Here is a 19,164-nt window from a genome sequence, read left to right as displayed (position 1 = left end):
AGATTCATGACAGTGAATGGGAAGAAGTAATCCATTCCCTTATTCTGCTCAAAATGCAAAAGACAAAGCTAAATTTTGCTAAAGACGGATCCATACCAAGGGAAAGGACAACTCTTAAATGCCCATTGAATTTCTTATCCACATGTTTGAAAATATGAGACATATTTAGACTCTAGCCAGGGGTATGGTTTCAGGTCTTTCTGGTGTGCTTAATTCCTTCTCTCTCTCGAAGTCATTTTGGTTTAAAAACACCACACTACATTTACATCCCATGACCAAAAACCTTGGAACATCAAACAAATGGTAATTAAGCAGTATTATTTTATGCATTCAACAATGCTGATTTCAAGAGACTACACAAACAGGAATCCTTGAAATTGTTTTATTGATGACAGAATCAGTGTATAATTTGATGAGGAACCTGTGAACAATAAAGAATATGTCTATTGCCAGCAAAATACAATGATTCCAGGTCCTTTAGACATTACAAATACAGTTCTTTCACACCAGATGGTTCATATGTAACAAAGCCATTTTAGAATGCTTAATTGTGCTTCTACAAAACCTTCGAAGAATGAGGTAGTTTCCTTTACCCACCATATTTTCCACATTTCCATTATTACGCTTTCAGTGAGCTTAAATCCTTTTAACATAATCTTTAAACAATTGCTCATGAGAGCCAAGGCTTATTTATAAAATGTTTATTTCTTTCTACTTGATTATTCTTAAAGATAATCTCAAGAATCACGACACAACCAGAGAAATTTGAGACAAGCAATGGCTGGGGCTTTTTCATTACAATCAGACTTAGATGCAAGAGAACACATTCTAAAAATTCCATAGTTAAGCTGGTATTCTCCCATTTCTAACTATAAACTGATTTAAAAACTACCTCCTCACACTACTTTTCTCTCAGCCACCATATCAAGTAAGCACAGATTCTTCAGCATAGGGGGTTAGGCTCCATTTATTGGCTAACTATGGGATCATGCATTCTTTTACGTCAACAGGGGACCATCTGCAGAATTTATAGGTGCATACAGATTAGCCAGCTTATCTTTAAAATTTCATTCAAAATCTACTTACTGCCATATTCTTGAATACCAACACTCTTCAAACACTTATCAGTGAAGTAGAAATTGAGGCAGGTTATTTGTATTCCTTTCTCGACCTTGAGAATGACTTTAATGACCATTGTGAAATTAACTTGAGGAAATAGCAGTGTGTTGTACATTTTAGTTAAAAACAAAATGATAATAATTCAACTAATTTCCAAATCAGTTAACCTTCACCAAGGAAACAGGGATGGTGGCAAATAGTATTCCCAAGGGGAAAAAGAAGTCACAATCTACTCCTTGCCACTTATTCTTTTATTCAGTCTCAAGAAGCTTCACAGATCTTAAAATGGTTGAAGAAATGACTAAATAGATCTTATAGACTATGCAATTATAAAGTCTTAACCATATTGGTAGTAATCTAAAGTAGTTCCCATGTAACATGACCGTTAGATCATTATCTCAAGGTTATCTGATAAGCTGGCCACTATATTTAGTCACTTTCTAATTGGCACTATTTGTACTTGGCACCTATGTTGAAAGCCGAAGATCCCGATGGCTGGGAGAATGAGGAAAGAGTTCTCTTGGACAGCACAGAAGCAAGTTCGACTTTTTGCCTTTCTTTCTCTACTACCATTTGTTCTTCCTCTGACATCTTCTGTAGTTACAATTGTCTCCATTCAATGATGGGTAACAAGGAACCTAGCCATTGTGACAGTGGACATGTAGAGAAAATACATGTCAATGGTAATACATTTTAATTCATTCCCGTATCACAGCTCACAATTTTTACCATCCCAACAGTGGGTTCCATAGGTAGAACATTATGTAACTCATGTTTTAGACCTTATTAATCGGTATGTGGTATGCAAAACATACTTTCAGACAGAAAGTATACAAAGATTACTTAAAACTTCAATACTTGTATCCAGCAGATTTTAAAGACCACCTCATTTGCTTAGACTGAATTTCATGCCTTTATCATTCACTAAAGCAAATATGTTTACATATATCTGATCCCAGGGAATTATTTACCTCCAAACACTTGATATGTTTCTATTCTATTGATATGTTTCTTTATCACTTCCTCAAATTAATATCTGATAAATTTTTTACTATGGTATGTATACTGAAGATGGAAAATAAATCACTTTCTTCTACCTTTGTATTTTTAAAAGAACTTTCTGGCAATGATAAAAAAGAATCTCTTTGCAATACTTTAAATGGCCTTTCTTTTAAAACCTCAAACTGTGAAAACCTGTTTAGTATTAAAGTTAGTCTTCCACCTGCTATTTTCTGAGTAGCTGTAATCCATCATTTTCAAGTCAACAGTCTCAACAGTTTGATTCATAATTGACATTTTCCAGAAAAAGTCACTCTAGGAACATTTTATTTCAATAATACCTGACTTTGAGTTTAAGATCAGCAAGGATGCTGTAATTTGAGGTGTTCTTTTGTTAGATGTACCATGACAACTTAACATCGCTCCAAAGGAATGCAGTTAACAAATGTACCAGGTTGGCAGTAAACAGTAAACCGGGAGGTAATTCACACCAAGAACCCCTAAATACTAATCTACTGAGTAGTTTCCCACGAGAGGAAAGAAAGGAATGGAAAAAAGGACATTCTTTCTTTTAAAAATGAGATGAAAATGTTTATTGTGATTTCTTGATAGCACATTGATAACAGATGTGCTCTGACCTTTGTCTCCTTATCATCTAACTGTATTAAATATTACTTTTATATCTAAAACTTCAAGTAGGAGAGTATAAACTCCATGAGGGTAATGTCTGTATACTACTTATTTTCTAAAACTAACTTTCTAATCCCTACTGTGAGTTGTGTTAGACACATATTTGTGGGTACTCGATCAACATTTATCAAGTTAACTGATCCAATTAATTATAATCTCTGTGATCTTTGTCAATTAATAAGTAATGCTTATTGAAAGAGTGGTACTCTCTGCCTCCTCTTGTGAGGAGATATCTGGAAAACAGACAGCTGAACAAATTCTACTTGTGGCAAAACAAAGTGATAGGTGTTATAAACATCTACTAAAATTATGTACCAGGATTACTATTCATAACTTAAGTTTTTGCATATCCTAAATCCACATTAAAGGAATAATTCTTGGATCCTATTTAGAATCAGGACATGAAATCAAAGATCCCTCTTACAATGTTTCTCTAACCCCTGTCTAAGCTTTAGTGCATCTCATGAATGTTTATTGCTCTAAATATTTTAGAAAATATCACTCATTGAAAGCGAATGAATGTTGTCGTTCCCTGCTTAAAATAGATTTTTCCCAATCATAAGGGTAAAGTGAACATATAATTTTAAAAAGGAACTTTTAAAGGAAAAAGAATACAGTGATTGAGCACTAAGTGGGAATGGGGAAAATAAATAAGCTTATGTTGGCAGCTAATTTTATAGCACAAACTCCCTAAAGCAGAGCTGAAACCGAAGCTTTAATAAAAAAAGTTCCTACAATTCTTTTGACCAAGATATACTCATTAATTGCCTTTAAGTGCCCCAGAGTACTCTGATTTCAGGAAAGCTAGATATGATGAAGAGTTTTCACCCAGGGTGTATAATGTAGGCTTCCCAGATCTTCAGGAGGGCTGACATTGCCAAGTTATATAATCGATGTGACACTGCGCTTTCTTGCTACCTCTGATCTTTTTTTTTTTTTCTCGTGACAATCTTTTGAGAAAAGAATAAACTGTGTTTACCAGGTAGAAAAAAAAGTGATTCCCTAACAAGTTTTCTCAGTCATTTATTCCTCTTTCCCTTTTACTTTTCCTCTGTCCTTTTGAAAGTAAAGGTTTTATAGGTATTACTAGTTTATTCAGTCCTGCAGGTTCTGGGGAGCACGATACACATTCCTGAAATGGACTCTTCTTTTGGTGTATCGTGAGTTGAATCCTTGATAAATGACTGTAACAAAGAAAATTCCTAATAGCGAATAGCTTTAGGAAATGCTCGGGTTTTGTCTAATGCCTGAAAGCTTCATTTTAAAATCTTGGTTTCTACTGATGTGTTTTGAAAAAGGCTGATGAACTTGGTCTGAAATGTAAAAACTGAAAAAAAAGTGGAAGGAAGAGAACACGCAAAATAAGTTAATCATTGTCATTTTAAGTGCCACCAGTTCTGTTTATATTCATGCACATGTGAATTGCTGAATCCCATTTGATCAACCCAATTAAACATTAACTAATTGCAGCCAATTATGCAAATATCAGCAACAATATTAATTTGTTGATCTTTTTGAGCAGATTAGCCTCACATGTTCCTAATGCTAGCCTATCTTACGCTTTAAATGATCAATTAGTGTTACGATAACTAAGTCTTGAAGAATGGATAATTGCCTAGTTATAATGTGCCACTCTTGCTGTATTAATCCACTGCAATTAAACAAATAGTGCACAAGGAAAAAAGATGTGCAGATGTTCCCTTTAAATCTATTTAACAAGTTAGTGTCAAAGTCAATTTCCTGTCTTATTACTTAAACGAGAATGGCAGATTGTGTTCTCTGTTTTAGGAGACCTTGTTTCCTTAAATGTACATCCTTCATCTTCAGAGTCTGGTAGAAAGGGCTTAAAATGCTCTTAAGGTTTGATGAAAGAAATCACACAGACATAATGTCAAGACATATTGCTCTCCAACTCTTACAACGAACATGTCTCGCCATACTAAATTCAGAGATGCAAAGTATAAAATGTATTTGTGGCAAATAGATGATTTCCATTTCTCATAGGAATGTTGAGTCTGGTTATTATGGGCTACTTGACAGGTTAGAATTACCTTAAGTCATTTCTAGACTACAATATTGAAAATGAGGTCCCAGGATTTAGTCAAGGCAAATGTATACTCTTAGAATGCTACTTGGTGAACAAAGTTGTGCAGAGGATAGTTAAAGCACTTCAGCCCTACCTAAAAAGAATAGACTCTCCCAAGACTTCAGATCGCCAATTAAAAGCCCCCTAAAAGATATTTTTACCATTCCTTTTCATCTTATACTTCCCTCATTTTCATTTTACCGTTCCTATCTAAAAAGACTCTATGGCCAAAAGACTTGGAAAAGAATCAAAGCCCCATTTGCTATATGTTGCTAAATGCCTTAAGGAAAATTTTCCAGCACGTCAAAACTTTTAGAATTTTTTTCCTTGCTCTGAAAAGAGGATGAAATATGATCAGCAAGATGAAAGTTATTAGGACTAAAGGAAACCAAAATATAATGTCTGAGAGTTGACCTTCCAAGAGTAAATGTTTTCTATCAAGATTTGACTTTCCCCTAGATAAACCAGGATACAATTTTAACTCATGGCTCCTAAACAAGGAAAATATCATCTATAATCACTCTCCCTGTACCCTAACCATGTGCTTATCCAATCCCCATCCAACAGAAATGAGCACCTATAAAACCAGAGTATAAAAACCAGAGTATATACCTCTTTGCTTTCTATCAAAAAACTAAATATGATTTATTTTGTATTTAACACAACATTTATGTGTTTAACACATAACATATATCATTTCCATTTGGTTGATATGGTATCACGATCTCTCTAGAGCTATTACTTTAATTCCAAGACAGTCTTCAAATAAGAAATCATTCCTCCAACAAACTATGACTCTGAGCATCTCTAATGACTTAGCAGTCCACGGAAAATAAAGACAATATGAGGTAAATACAGACAAAGTCAGAATCAATCACAAATTCTAATAAAGAGATTTCACAATATAGAAACATAGAAGGTACACCTCTATAGAAGGTACATGTTCGTTCATTCATTCCTTGTTATGTGCCAGGAAGGGGGATACAAAGATCTATAAGGCACAAGACCCTCAGTCTTGTAGTGAAGCCTGACCGCTGATTACAACACAATGTGGAAAGGGCAGGGGTGGGCCTTGCTGATGCACCAGGAGAGCCTGGCGCAGACCGTGACATCAGGAAGGAGGGAGAGATTTTCCCTAAGACGGACTTAGGGGACCTGGAAAGAAATATGAGGGGAGGAAATCCAGTTTCTCAAAGTCTTGATTTAAAAAAAAAAAACAACCTTCTGAGGATGAAGATGTGTTGCAGGAAATGGTACCTATGAAAGTTACTCAGATCAGCTTTCAAACACAAAAAACACTCACTTGGTTGAGGAGCAGAACGTAACTTATGCTGAAGAATAAACACTTTTTTATCTGATTGAAGTACCAAGGGAAGCACTCAGGTTATGGAGGAAAATTCTTTGCTTAGATGGCTTCCATTCTCATCTTTCTAGAGAAAGTAAGGTAAGCTTCTAGGAGCAAGTTTATAAACTACCACTGGATGATTGCAATTCATCTTCTCTGGCATGAGGAAACAATCGCCCTGGTAAAACGGATAATACAAACTACATTATGCACAACTAAAAACAGGTAGCCAAAGAAATTTCTCATAATTCAAATGCAACAGTCTGTCCCAAGAGCACACACATGATAGCCTGTTCTTTTCCATTCAGGATACTGTGATTGTCCAGTCACTCTCTTCTCTTCCATACTACAACAAAAGCAAGAAAACATGTTTCAGTGTAAAAGCTCACAGCGCAGGAACAGCTTATAAATAAACTTAATGACATAACCAACATTGTACAAAAGGTTCACTTCTGTTTTGAACATTAAAAGCATATTCACATTGAAAATAAGACTATGTGTAAACAAATACCTGGAAAGAATCACAAATTTTATAATTATTGTGGAGCTCAGGTTTATAGCTGGTATAGGTCCCTTACATATGCCTTTTCATTGCCATTCTGTATTTAGCTTCTCAGATCATGTCCTCTTTCCACATGAATTGCCTCTTTAGTACTAATATAACTTGAGTCGAAATGAACACAAACATCAGAATTCCTGAACTGGAAAGAACATTAATGACCATCTAGCACGCAGGGGATGAGCCACATAAGTGGGGCTCTGGATTTCACTTCACAGCAATTCCACTTCTACTGGTTTTATATAGTGGGATTCCAGGAAAGGTTTCATTTGCAGAAAATTTCTATAGCTTAAAAATCAAGTGTGAAGAGCAATGAACTTTTAAGCCCAGCTTCTCATTTAAGGACACTGAGGCTCAAGGAAACTCTTTAAAAAAAAAAAAATTTTATTGAAGTATAGTTGATTTACAATATTGTGTTAATTTCTGCGGTACAGCAAAATGATTCAATTATACATATATATATTCTTTTTCATATTCTTTTCCATTATGGTTTATCACAGGATTTTTTTTTAAACTTTTTATTTTATATTGGAGTATAGCCGATTAACAATGTTGTGATAGTTTCAGGTGCACAGCAAAGAGACTCGGCCACATATACATGTATCCATTCTCCCCCAAACTCTCCTCCCATCCAGGCTGCCCCATAACATTGAGCAGAGTTCCCTGTGCTATACAGTAGGACCTTGTTTTTCCATTCTATACATAATAGTTTGCATTTGCTAACCCCAAACTCCCAATCCATCCGTCCCCCACCCCACTGCCCCCTTGGCAACCACAAGTCTGTTCTCTTCTAGGAAGCTCTTAATCACAGCCCAGTTCTGCCTCTGTGCAATGCTATTCCTTCTACATCACAATGTCCATGTGCTGGGTGCCTCTTAAAGAACTTTGAAGACCTCAGAGGGGACTTTCCTGGTGGTGCAGTGGTTAAGACTCCATGCACCCAATGCAGGGGGCCTGGGTTCGATCCCTGGTCAGGGAACTAGATCCCACATGCATGCCGCGACTAACATTTCGTATGCCACATCTAAGGAGCCCAAGAGCTGCAACTAAGGAGCCTGCCTGCCACAACTAAAGATCCAGCACAACCAAATTAATTAATTAATAATAATAATTATTAAAATAATTAATAATTTTCAATGTGAAAATTAATAATTAAAGTAATAATTGTTATTAAATAATTAATTAAGATAATTATTATTAGAATAAAATAATTTTTAAAATAATAAAAAATAATAATAACTAAAGATCCAGCACAACCAAATTAATTAATTAATAATAATAATTTAAAAAGACCTTGGAGAACAGAATCTATCAAATTGGTAGAAAAACTGGAAGCCAGGAATGGGTCCACCTACAACCTTCTGGTTTACATGAAAAGGAGAATGAAGGAAGCCCAATGACTATAAGTGACTTGCTTAATCCACATCAGAAAGGGTTGCCTAAAGACAGTGGCCCCCCACTGTTGACTCTGTTGATTAATGATGAATGCTGGATAAAACATTCCCAAATTCTGCCTGATTTATAGATGGTGGCAACACAACGTAGGGGTGAGAGCAAAATATATGTTTTATTTTTCTTATGTGGATTCCCATTAATACATCAGACACTTTAGTCATTAATAATAATTGGGTGTCAGCATACTGACATTTTAGCAGATCTTGTTACAAAACTTATGATTCATGACTACTAAAATTTCATCTTGAATCTCACTAGTTAAAAGTGAATTTGCTTTCAATTAGTTGTTTTAGTTTTAAAAACAGTCAAGATCAATTTTCAATACGACAGTCATAGGCTGTGTAATTCTATGAACCTGCAGAATATGTGTTAAGGTTTATCTCTCTCATCCTATAATTTATGCTTTTATGTAAAATCATAGCATTCTGAGATGTATCCAAGAAATGTGATAATACAGGTAATTCATAATATCTAGACCTAGGTGGTTAACAATCACCTTTCATTTCAATGATGGATAATGTCATTTAATTTTCCAAGGCAAAATAACTCAGAGTAGAGATGACAGATTTTAGCAGGGACAGAAATTTTTCCTCAAGAGGTTTCCAGAGAAGCAGGGGCAAGAAAACGCTCATCTGCATGAGCCGGCTGTCCTTATACCACTGGCAGTTTCGTTAACACAACCATAGTGGCAGTCCCACACCTTTAATGTTTGCAACGCAGCAAATCAAATCGAGCCTGTAGGATGGTCCTTTGAGCCCATGTGGAAAGCTCAGTGTGATGCGCAGAATTTTTATCTTTTCATCAATTCCAATTAGAACACTGAACTAAAACATGACTAATGACAAGCTTATTACTTGCATTCAATGCATGTACGGCAAATTTTACAAGGCCTTTGCTAAAATACTTTTTACATTCAGCAGAAAATTCTTAGCAACATAAAAGGTGAATCTTCCCATCAGGTACTTACTCTCCACAAGGCCAATAAAAATATAACCAGTGCTGCTCACCAGGTAGCACTTTGCCATCCTGGTTCTAAATCGCATTGATGGCCATGCAAAGCTCTGTGATCCCATAACAAGGGCAGAAGTGTGGATTAGGGAACAAGGAGGGGCTGGGAAGCTGGTCAAGGGACTGAGCCATCAAGGCAATCTGGAATGTTTACCAAGTCTGCACACAAAAGGGGTGGGGCTCTTTAACTTCCAGAACGAAAGTCATCAAGCTGTTCCACTGAAAACAAGAAAAATACAGTAACAACTAATGGTCATTTATTCTTACAAAGTTGTAGCCACTGGTGGGAAAACAGATTTTTGAAATTCTATCTGGTGACGTGCAATCAACACAGCTCCTGCTTCTATCCCATTCGGCTTCACTTATTTTAAACTATTGAAGATGTCCACCTCTAGGTCTTGGCAATCACTCCTCCCACTTTCAGAAATGGTAATAGCAGCACTGCTAGTTAGTCTAACATGCTACCCTGATATTTAAGACCCGGGTTCCAGCTTTTATCTGATCTTGACAGCAGTCTGGATGGTATCTCACTTTGAAAAGACCTAAATCAGATTCTCTGAAGGTTTTTTTGAAAACTAATTTGACATTATTCAAGACCTTCCTCCCATCTCTTCTCAGAATGTGTTAATATGCAAAAGGCAACACATTTTTACTCTTTAGTACTTGGCTTGGTGTGTCAATCACTCATTCATTCCTTTATTTAAGAAACGTTACTGAGTATATACTATGGCCCAGGCCCTGTACCTGATACTAGGTTTACCAAAAGAGAATAAAACAATGCCCACCCTCAGACAACCACAGAACAAAGATAAGTGTGTGACTAATTAGAACATAATTTAAAGGTCATACGTGGGGCATCGTGGCGCGGAGCGGGGCTACGGCTCGGTCTCCCCCGCCAACCCTCCCCCTCAGGCGCCATCCCTCCGCCGGCCAGGCCCCCCCAACCGATCGATACGATGCACTGCGATACGATGCACTGCGGCGCGAGCCCGGGGCAGCTCACAGGCAGCCGGAGCTCCTAGGCTCCCCGCGGCGACGTGACCGCCGAGGAGGCAGCCGGCGCTTCCCCCGCTCAGGTCAGCGGACAGGAGGACGGCCACGCGAAAAGCCATGCAGACTCATCCCCCAAAGGTGAAGGGGAGTCGCCCCCCGTGAACGGAACAGAGGAGGCAGAGGGGGCCACTGGCGATGCCATCGAGCCGGCACCCCGTAGCCAGGGCGCTGAGGCCAAGCGGGCGGTCCCGCCCAAGGAGACCCCCAAGAAGAAGACATTCTCTTTCAAGAAGCCTTTCAAATTGAGCGGCCTGGCCTTCAAGAGAAATCGGAGGGAGGGGGCAGGGGGCATCCGTCTGCCTCGTCACCCACAGAGGAAGGGCAGGAGCGGGGGGGTCGGTGCCTGCGGAGGGGAAGGCACTGCCCGGAGGCGGGGGGGGGGGGGGGGGGGGAAGGCTGCCGCCACCCCTGACAGCCAGGAGCCCCAGGCCACAGGGGAGAGGCTGGTGCTGCCTCCAAGGGAGGAGACACAGAAGAGGCAGGGCCCGGGCACACAGCCAGCCACCGCCGGGGGCCCTACACCAGCGGGCGGGCAGAATGAGTAGCTGGGTGAGGGCAGGTGGGTGATCTCTAAGCGGCAGAAAACTGCGCTGTCCTTGTGGTCACTGCCTGGACTTGGTGCCCTGGCTGCCTTCCGGTGCCCAGAAAGGAAGGGGCTGTTGCCCCCTCGCCACGTTCCCTCTCCTCTTCTCCCTCCTGTGGATTCTCCCATCATCCATCTGGTCTTCCCCTTAAGGCCGGTTGAAGATGGTCCCTTGCAGTTTCCCAAGTTAGGTTAGTGATGTGAAATGCTCCCGCCCCTGTCCCTACCTCCTTCCTTGTCCCCACCTGTGCAGAAGGCAATTGCTGGTTTTCTTCCCCAATTCTTTTCCAAGTAGGTGTTGTTTACTCCCCAAATCCCTGCGCCACATGTAGGGGTGGCTACACTCCCAAACCCTGAGTGTCCAGCCTTCCCCCGTTGAGTTTTTAGTCTCATGCTGTGCCTAGTGGCCCCTGGGCTGGGGAGGACACTGCCCCTGTCTAGGTTTTTATAAATGTCTTACTCAAGTTCAAACCTCCAGCTTGTGAATCAACTGTGTCTCTTTTTTGACTTGGTAAGCAAGTATTAAGCTTTGAGGTCGAGGGGAGGTATGTAATGTGAAACAACTTCTTGTTGTCTTTTTTTTTTCCCCCTCCCATTGTTGTAAATAACTTAATGGCCAAACCCCAGATTTGTAATTTTTTTTTCCCTAACTGCTAAAACCATTCTCTTCCACCTGGTTTTACTGTAACATTTGGAAAAAGAATAAATGTCATCCCATTAAAAAAAAAAAAGGTCACAGGTGATCATCCCAGGGGCCATGGAAGCTGGAGGATGAAGCAGCATTTAAGTGGGTGAATATGTGTTTGTACTGGGGAAAAGGGACGCTGTTCAAGAGACTGAAAAGATTCCTAAAGGAGATGTGACTCGAAGGATAACCAACACCTTATCAAGTGGGAAAACTGTAGAAGATACAGAAAGGCAGGAAGGAAGCAGCAGAGAGCAGAGCATATCGGACGACAGAGAAGACCCCAAATGGCAGCGGCAAAGGTGAATATGATGGTAACTGGAATAGCAAAGAGCAATGGGAGAGAGAGGAAACATGGGCAACGTGGCGATGTTCTCCAAGTTCAAGTTTGGTTAAGTATGAACACAGAAGTGTTTTTCTTTGTTGCATTAAAAAAAGAAGAAGAAATAAAAAGAAAAACAGGACTTCCCTGGTGGCGCAGTGGTTAAGAATCTGCCTGCCAATGCAGGGGACACAGGTTCAAGCCCTGGTCCAGGAAGATCCCACATGCCGTGGAGCAACTAAGCCTGTGCGCCACAACTACTGAGCCTGTGTTCTAGAGCCCGCGAGCCACAACTACTGAGCCCACGTGCCACAACTACTGAAACCCCCGCGCCTAGAGCCCGTGCTCCACGAGAAGCCACCGCAATGAGAAGCCTGTGCACCACAACGAAGAGTAGCCCCCCACTCGCTGCAACTAGAGAAAGCTCATGCGCAGCAACGAAGACCCAAAACAACCAAAAATAAACCATCAAACTTATTTAAAACAAAAACAAAAACAAAAAAATCCTGTCATCTGAAATGTCCCCGTTCTAAGAGGAATTTGTAGGGCAACCTAAGACCCAGGGAACTATGTGGATAATTAGCCAAATGGGATGAACACTCAACCTCAGAGATTCTTACTTGTATACAGAAGTACACAAGTTAAATAAAAATCTGATCTGTGGTTAAGAAGGTATTTTCCCCCTAGGTCACATTGTAGGAACCTTGAGGTTTTTTGGTTGTTGTTGCTGTCTTCTTCAATTCACCAGAGCACTTTGGAGGAAACATCACGTTTCCATGCAATGTCAAAGAGATCAAATGTAAAACATGATGCAATTCTACGCTTTTTCCTCAATAATTATACTTCAATTATTTTTCTTGGAGAGAAACAGACAATTTAGTAGCTTGGCTGACAGCACCAATTTGCCAGCTTGTAAGAGTAATTTCGAAACTGTAGGTTCCATGCCCACAGGCACAAAATAATTGAAGAAGAAAGAGGTGGTCTTAGATTCCAAATGGATGGTCCTTTGTCACTTAACAATTTGGAGCAGATTTGGTGCTTCTGGTTTGTAGTTTAATTCAGAATCCTTGTATTATCTCATGTATCCCCTTGTTTCTTTGTTCAGTATGGAGCTCTGAACGTATCATTAGTTTTTAGTGTTACTACCATTTATACTTTACTACCTAGAGTATTAACTTCTTGGCCACAAGCACCAAGTTATATAGAGCATATACACAGGTAAGAGGAAAATGGTCTATTTCTTCTCATTTTCTGCTTCATATATAACTTTTATTTTTAAACCTTTTGATATGGTCTCACATTTAAATTGAATAAATTTGTCTTTCGTCTATATCAGTGTGCTTTGACCTCTCCAGTTTTTCGATCACTTTTTCCACTACTCTACCACCAGCACCTGGAACTGCCTCTGGCACACAGTTTGTGCTCAATACTCTGTATCTGTTGAATGAATGAATCAAAAACATTCACTTCCGTCACCTACATTCCTGTCTTCTGTAATCTTACTTTTAAAAATGCTCTTTCTGAGACCTCTTGTAATGACTTTGCATCTCGCCACAAAATTGTCTTTGGGCTTCCTTTACTCATACTTTAGGGTTCTGGGGCATATATTTTGTCACCATCTCAATGGGGATGACACACATTTCTGCTTTTGCCTTCCAAAGCTTCATGATTATATCAGCTCAACACCTCTACTTAGCTTTTTCTTCTAATTCTTATTTAATAGAGTTTAATTTTTCCCTCAGCCTCTTTGACTACTTTTCCTTTTCTTTTAATACATTACAACCAAATCCAGCAAGTTTAAATTTTCTTATTTCATATAATTTCTAAGAAGTAATCCTGAAATCTCCTGTTTTGTGTATTAACAAAAACTATAGACTATAGACTGAAACATGCTTTTCTGTACAATATGTTCAAGAAAATTCTCCAAAGTAATCTTTCCTTATCACTATAGCCACACTTCTTCCCCTCTTAAAAAATCTTTCAACTTCTGTTTTGGATAAAGGCTTTCACAATCTAGCCAATTATATAATTTTTTGTTCTGTTTATGTTTTTTATTTGAGCAAAACACTAATAACTTATCTACTTTCATCAGATTTACCCAGACAACTCTAAAAATAAAAATACATGAACCATCCATGCAGAAATTTTTATTAAATTTCTTTGAATTACTTTGGATTGTTTCTATGTAGAAACCAACTCTGAATAAATTGTAAGTCTTCAATGTTAAGATACTCCTTTATTTAGCTTACAGAAAATTCCTATAGAACACTTCTATTGAAGAGTGTAAGACAACTCATTGGTTCTAAAAGCACAATACTTCTTTTCTTTTAATGCTATAAATTTTGCATAAAAGTTGCTAAGTCTTCAAAAAATAGCATTTTCATCCAAAGTCCTCTGTAGGGACCTGCTGCTTTCCCAACCAACTTTACATTTTTGCTTACTTTTTAAGACCCCACACCATTTGATGTCACCCAATCTATCAAACTTTATTTCACATTTCAATATGAATCTCAGCTCCCGTGGGTATTTTCACTGACTGGCAACGATGGCATCTGGGCTCAGCAAACTTTAGAACAATATCTTTTATAGGTGACCCAGGTTTACCTGGTATATGATATGTCTACCTAGAAAGACGCTTAACTGCCTGATGACATTACCGTAGATTGTTGCTCAGAAAAAATAGGCAAAACAAAGTTAGCAGTATTAAAAAATAGGTGTGCACACTCTTTGACCTGATAATTACAATCTCAGGAATTTATCCTAAGGAAAAAATCAAGGATGCACTGTTTATAATAGTGAAAGAATTTCCAACAACTTAAATGTTCAATAATAAGATTTCTTTAAAAATTATGGTATATCAACATAGTGGAATTTAATTAAACTTTATACGTAGAATTTTAAAATTTACTGATACGAAAACGCAAATGATTTATTAATTGAAAAAAAGCAGGTTAACAAAATTATGTACAATCCCACTGTCAGAAAAATATCTATCTAAAAATACATGAGTGCTTACAAAATACTGAAAGTTGAGACATCAAAAGTTAACTGATTTTATCTGTGATGTAATCACAGGTAATATTAGTTTTTTTCTGTGCTTTCTTCTACTTTAAAGTCTTTTCTTTTATAAGAAGTCTGTTATACTTTTCATGAGATTTTTAAGTGTTATCAAAATTTATATACTTTTTAAAAATGTTAAGTAATTGAGTCCCTGACTATATATATATTTTCCCCCCCTTCTTTCCTTCCGTTTTTTTTTTTTTTTTAAACTGTGTATCTTTTTTCTCATTTCTGCTTTGCTCATGCCCACACATACTATTGGGAACATCTTCCTTAAATTTAATTTGTTGACCTCAGATGGTAGCAATTACTCTCTTCTCTCCACTGAAGTATGATTTGGTTCTAGTCTTGTTTCAAAAATTTTTTTTTTTTCCTTTTTTTTGGGGGTTTTTCTGGGTCTCTTTCTATCGACTTTCCTTCATGTTTATGGGTGCTATTTTCCTGCTTCTTGGCATACCAGGCTAGGTTCTAATTAGATTTCAGACTTTGTGAATTTTACATTACTGGTTGATGGACTGCTTCCTATTCCTTTTGAATACTATTGGGCTTTGTCCTGAGAAGCAGTAAATTACTTAGAAACAGTTTATTTTTTTAGTGGTTTGCATTATGCTTTGGTAGGAGAGTTCAGAGGAGCCTTTACTCTAGATCCAATTTGAGCCACCCACTGAGACAATGCTCTTCTGAAGTTCCACTGTGAGTCTCCAAATGTTAAGGAGGTGTTTCCATTTCAGTTGGTGGAAACACAAATTATTCCCAACTTTGTGCAAGCTCCAAGGATGGTTCTGCTTGTTCATTTCCAGTGGTTCTTTCTCCAGCCTAGGGAGTTTCCTCACATATATGTGCTGATTATAACTTAAAAACTTGTGGAGGCTGGTTCTAGTCTTTGAATGAAAAAAAGACAGCATTTTAAAAATAGAAGCCCTTACCTGAATACCAGTCAATTTGTCCAAGATGCGGCTTGCAAGCTTAGGCCCATTCTCCATAGTTGGGATGTGTATAGTCTATGAAAGAAAACCAGACACGAAATCATTTGAGGATATTCATGTACACAGTAACAACAAGTAAGAAACTCAGCAATTTTACTGAAATAAGGAATGGTACTATGGTAACCTCATTATGGATGCTAGCTCCTTATGCCAAAGACTCTTTTCTATTCTGAATTTGAATAAAAATGAACTAGCCAGTGATAGGTTGTTCGTTTCCTACCAACTGATGTCAGGGCACAACTGGTTTATATGTCAGCCTTCAGGCTGATTTGAGGAACCAATGAGAAGCAGGGGTGGTACCTAGAATAGGGGCTAAACTTAAAGAACCCTACCTCTTCCAGCATCCTGAGAACCTATGAGGATGAATGATTAGCCTCCACATCTAACCCTCTTGGCAGGGAATGAGACCTCAAAAGATAGTGTGCGGCAAATTAAAGCAAGTCACTTCAGGGACATAAATTGAAGCAAGTCCATGTCTTCACAAAAGGGGCTGCCAAATCTGTCTGTTCTAAGCCAAACTTCCAGGGGCCACAAATTCCACAAAGTTGGACAGCATGGTTAAATTCAGGGCACACAGATTTTATGTGCCCTAATTTATACTTTGAGTCATGCCCATTCATGCCTCGCTGGCTTGCAGGCTTTTGATAGTTGGATTTTAGTAGAGAGTCCGTACTCTTACTTTTCTTATTATGCCCTTTAGGATAATAGGATAATTCGATGTACCTTTTGGTTCTGAATGGCCCCCTAAGACAAAACCATAAAAATGTGTTAAACTTTATTAACTTACTTCTAGAGGAGAAGTAATAATTGGACTTTAAAAATCTGACCTAATGACAATTTTAGTTCATTTAAAAAGTGGACTGATAATATATTACCTAGATATTACCATAGTAAAATGTGAAACAGTAGCTTTATAATCAGTGTAAGCATTCACATATAATAGAATAATTCATCTCCCTTGAAAAATCAATCTGTAGATGGAATTATGTCAGGAGCCAAGTTTGAAAATCTCAAGCAATGAAGCAACCACCATTAAAATTAGCAGGAAAAAGAAAAAAAATCAATCCACCCAGCTGAGGAAAAAATAATTATAATGTTGAATTTAAAAACCAATAGAATAGAGATAACCTATGCACATATGGTCACCTTATCTTTGATAAAGGAGGCAAGAATATACAATGGAGAAAAGACAGCCTCTTCAATAAGTGGTGCTGGGAAAACTGGACAGCTACATGTAAAAGAATGAAATTAGAACACTCCCTAACACCATACACAAAAATAAACTCAAAATGGATTAAAGAAATAAATGTAAGGCCAGACACTATCAAACTCTTAGAAGAAAACATAGGCAGAACACTCTATGACATAAATCACAGCAAGATCCTTTTTGACCCACCTCCTAGAGAAATGGAAATAAAAACAAAAATAAACAAATGGGACCTAATGAAACTTAAAAGCTTTTGCACAGCAAGGGAAACCATAAACAAGATGAAAAGATAACCTCAGAATGGGAGAAAATATTTGCAAACGAAGCAATTGACAAAGGATTAATCTCTAAAATATACAAGCAGCTCATGCAGCTCCACATCAAAAAAACAAACAACCCAATCCAGAAATGGGCAGAAGACCTAAATAGACATTTCTCCAAAGAAGATATACAGATGGCCAACAAACACATGAAAGGATGCTCAACATCACTAATCACTAGAGAAATGCAAATCAAAACTACAATGAGGTATCACCTCACACCGGTCAGAATGGCCATCATCAAAAAATCTACAAACAATAAATGCTGGAGAGGGTGTGGAGAAAAGGGAACCCTCTTGCACTGTTTGTGGGAATGTAAACTGATACTGCCACTATGGAGAACAATATGGAGGTTCCTTAAAAAACTAAGAATAGAGCTACGTTATGATACAGCAATCCCACTACTGGGCATATACCCTGAGAAAACCATAATTCAAAAAGACACAGGCACCCCAATATTCACTGAGACACTATTTACAATAGCCAGGACATGGATGCAACCTAAGTGTCCACTGACAGATGAATGGATAAGAAGATGTAGCACATATATACAATGGAATATTACTCAGCCATAAAAAAAATGAAATTGAGTTATTTGTAGTTAGGTGGATGGACCTAGAGTCTGTCCTACAGAGTGAAGTAAGTCAGAAAGAGAAAAACAAATACTGTATGCTAACACATATATATGGAATCTAAAAAAAAAAAAAGGTCATGAAGAACCTAGGGGCAAGATGGGAATAAAGACGCAGACCTACTAGAGAATGGACTTGAGGACATGGGGAGGGGGAAGCGTAAGCTGGGACAAAGTGAGAGAGTGGTAGTGTATATATGGACATATATACACTACCAAATGTCAAATAGATAGCTAGTGGGAAGCACAGGGAGATCAGCTCGGTGCTTTGTGACCAGCTAGAAGGGTGGGATAGGGAGGGTGGGAGGGAGGGAGACACAAGAGGGAAGAGATATGGGGATATATGTATATGTATAGCTGATTCACTTTGTTCTAAAGCAGAAACTAACACACCACTGTAAAGCAATTATACTCCAATAAAAATGTCCAAAAAACCCCCCCCAAAAAAAACCAATAGAAGGGACTTCCCTGGTGGCGCAGTGGTTAAGAATCTGCCTGCCAATGCAGGGGACACAGGTTCGAGCCCTGGTCTGGGAAGATCCCACATGCCTCAGAGCAACTAAGCCCATACACCACAACTACTGAGCCTGTGCTCTAGAGCCCATGAGCCACAACTACTGAGCCCGCATGCCACAACTACTGAAGCCCACGGGCCTAGAGCCCGAGCTCTGCAACAAGAGAAGCCACTGCAATGAGAACCCACTCGCCGCAACAAGAGAAAGCCCATGTGCAGCAATGAAGACCCCATGCAGCCAAAAACAAAAACAAAACAAAACAAACAAAAACCCAAAAAACCAACAGAATTTGTATTTATTATGAGCAATTTAAGCCAATTCACATTATAAAAATAATGCCCACATGCCTCTGAATTATGAAGTTAGATTAGATGATGATGTTAATCATAAGTATTGGAGCTGTGTTGTAAAGAGGAAAGTAAAAAAACTAACAAGAAAATGGATGTACAGCACATATAAACAAGATTAATTTACTAGGAGGAAATTTCTTCTAACTAAATGCTTGAATTCCTTCTGAAAGATTTTAGTAAATGCATCAGGT

General features: G+C 38.3%; 1 protein-coding gene across 6 annotated transcripts in view; it reads right to left on the bottom strand.

Annotated features, from left to right (window-relative positions):
* Positions 1-368: 368 nt before the first annotated feature.
* The window catches only part of BCAT1 (branched chain amino acid transaminase 1), a 111,154-nt gene continuing 92,358 nt past the window's right edge, over positions 369-19,164 (bottom strand). For all 6 annotated transcript variants that reach the window (XM_057556666.1, XM_007194846.2, XM_057556667.1 and 3 more), the window contains 2 exons: positions 15,891-15,965; positions 369-6,585 (listed from right to left, as the gene is read on the bottom strand). In XM_057556666.1, the coding sequence (XP_057412649.1) occupies positions 6,544-6,585; positions 15,891-15,965 (117 nt within the window). In that variant the 3' untranslated portion in view covers positions 369-6,543. The remainder of the gene's footprint in view (positions 6,586-15,890; positions 15,966-19,164) is intronic.

This window comes from Balaenoptera acutorostrata, chromosome 11 (genome assembly GCF_949987535.1).
Source record: "Balaenoptera acutorostrata chromosome 11, mBalAcu1.1, whole genome shotgun sequence".
In the NCBI taxonomy this organism is placed as follows: Eukaryota; Metazoa; Chordata; class Mammalia; order Artiodactyla; family Balaenopteridae; genus Balaenoptera; species Balaenoptera acutorostrata.
This window is presented reverse-complemented; position numbering and strand designations above follow the sequence as displayed.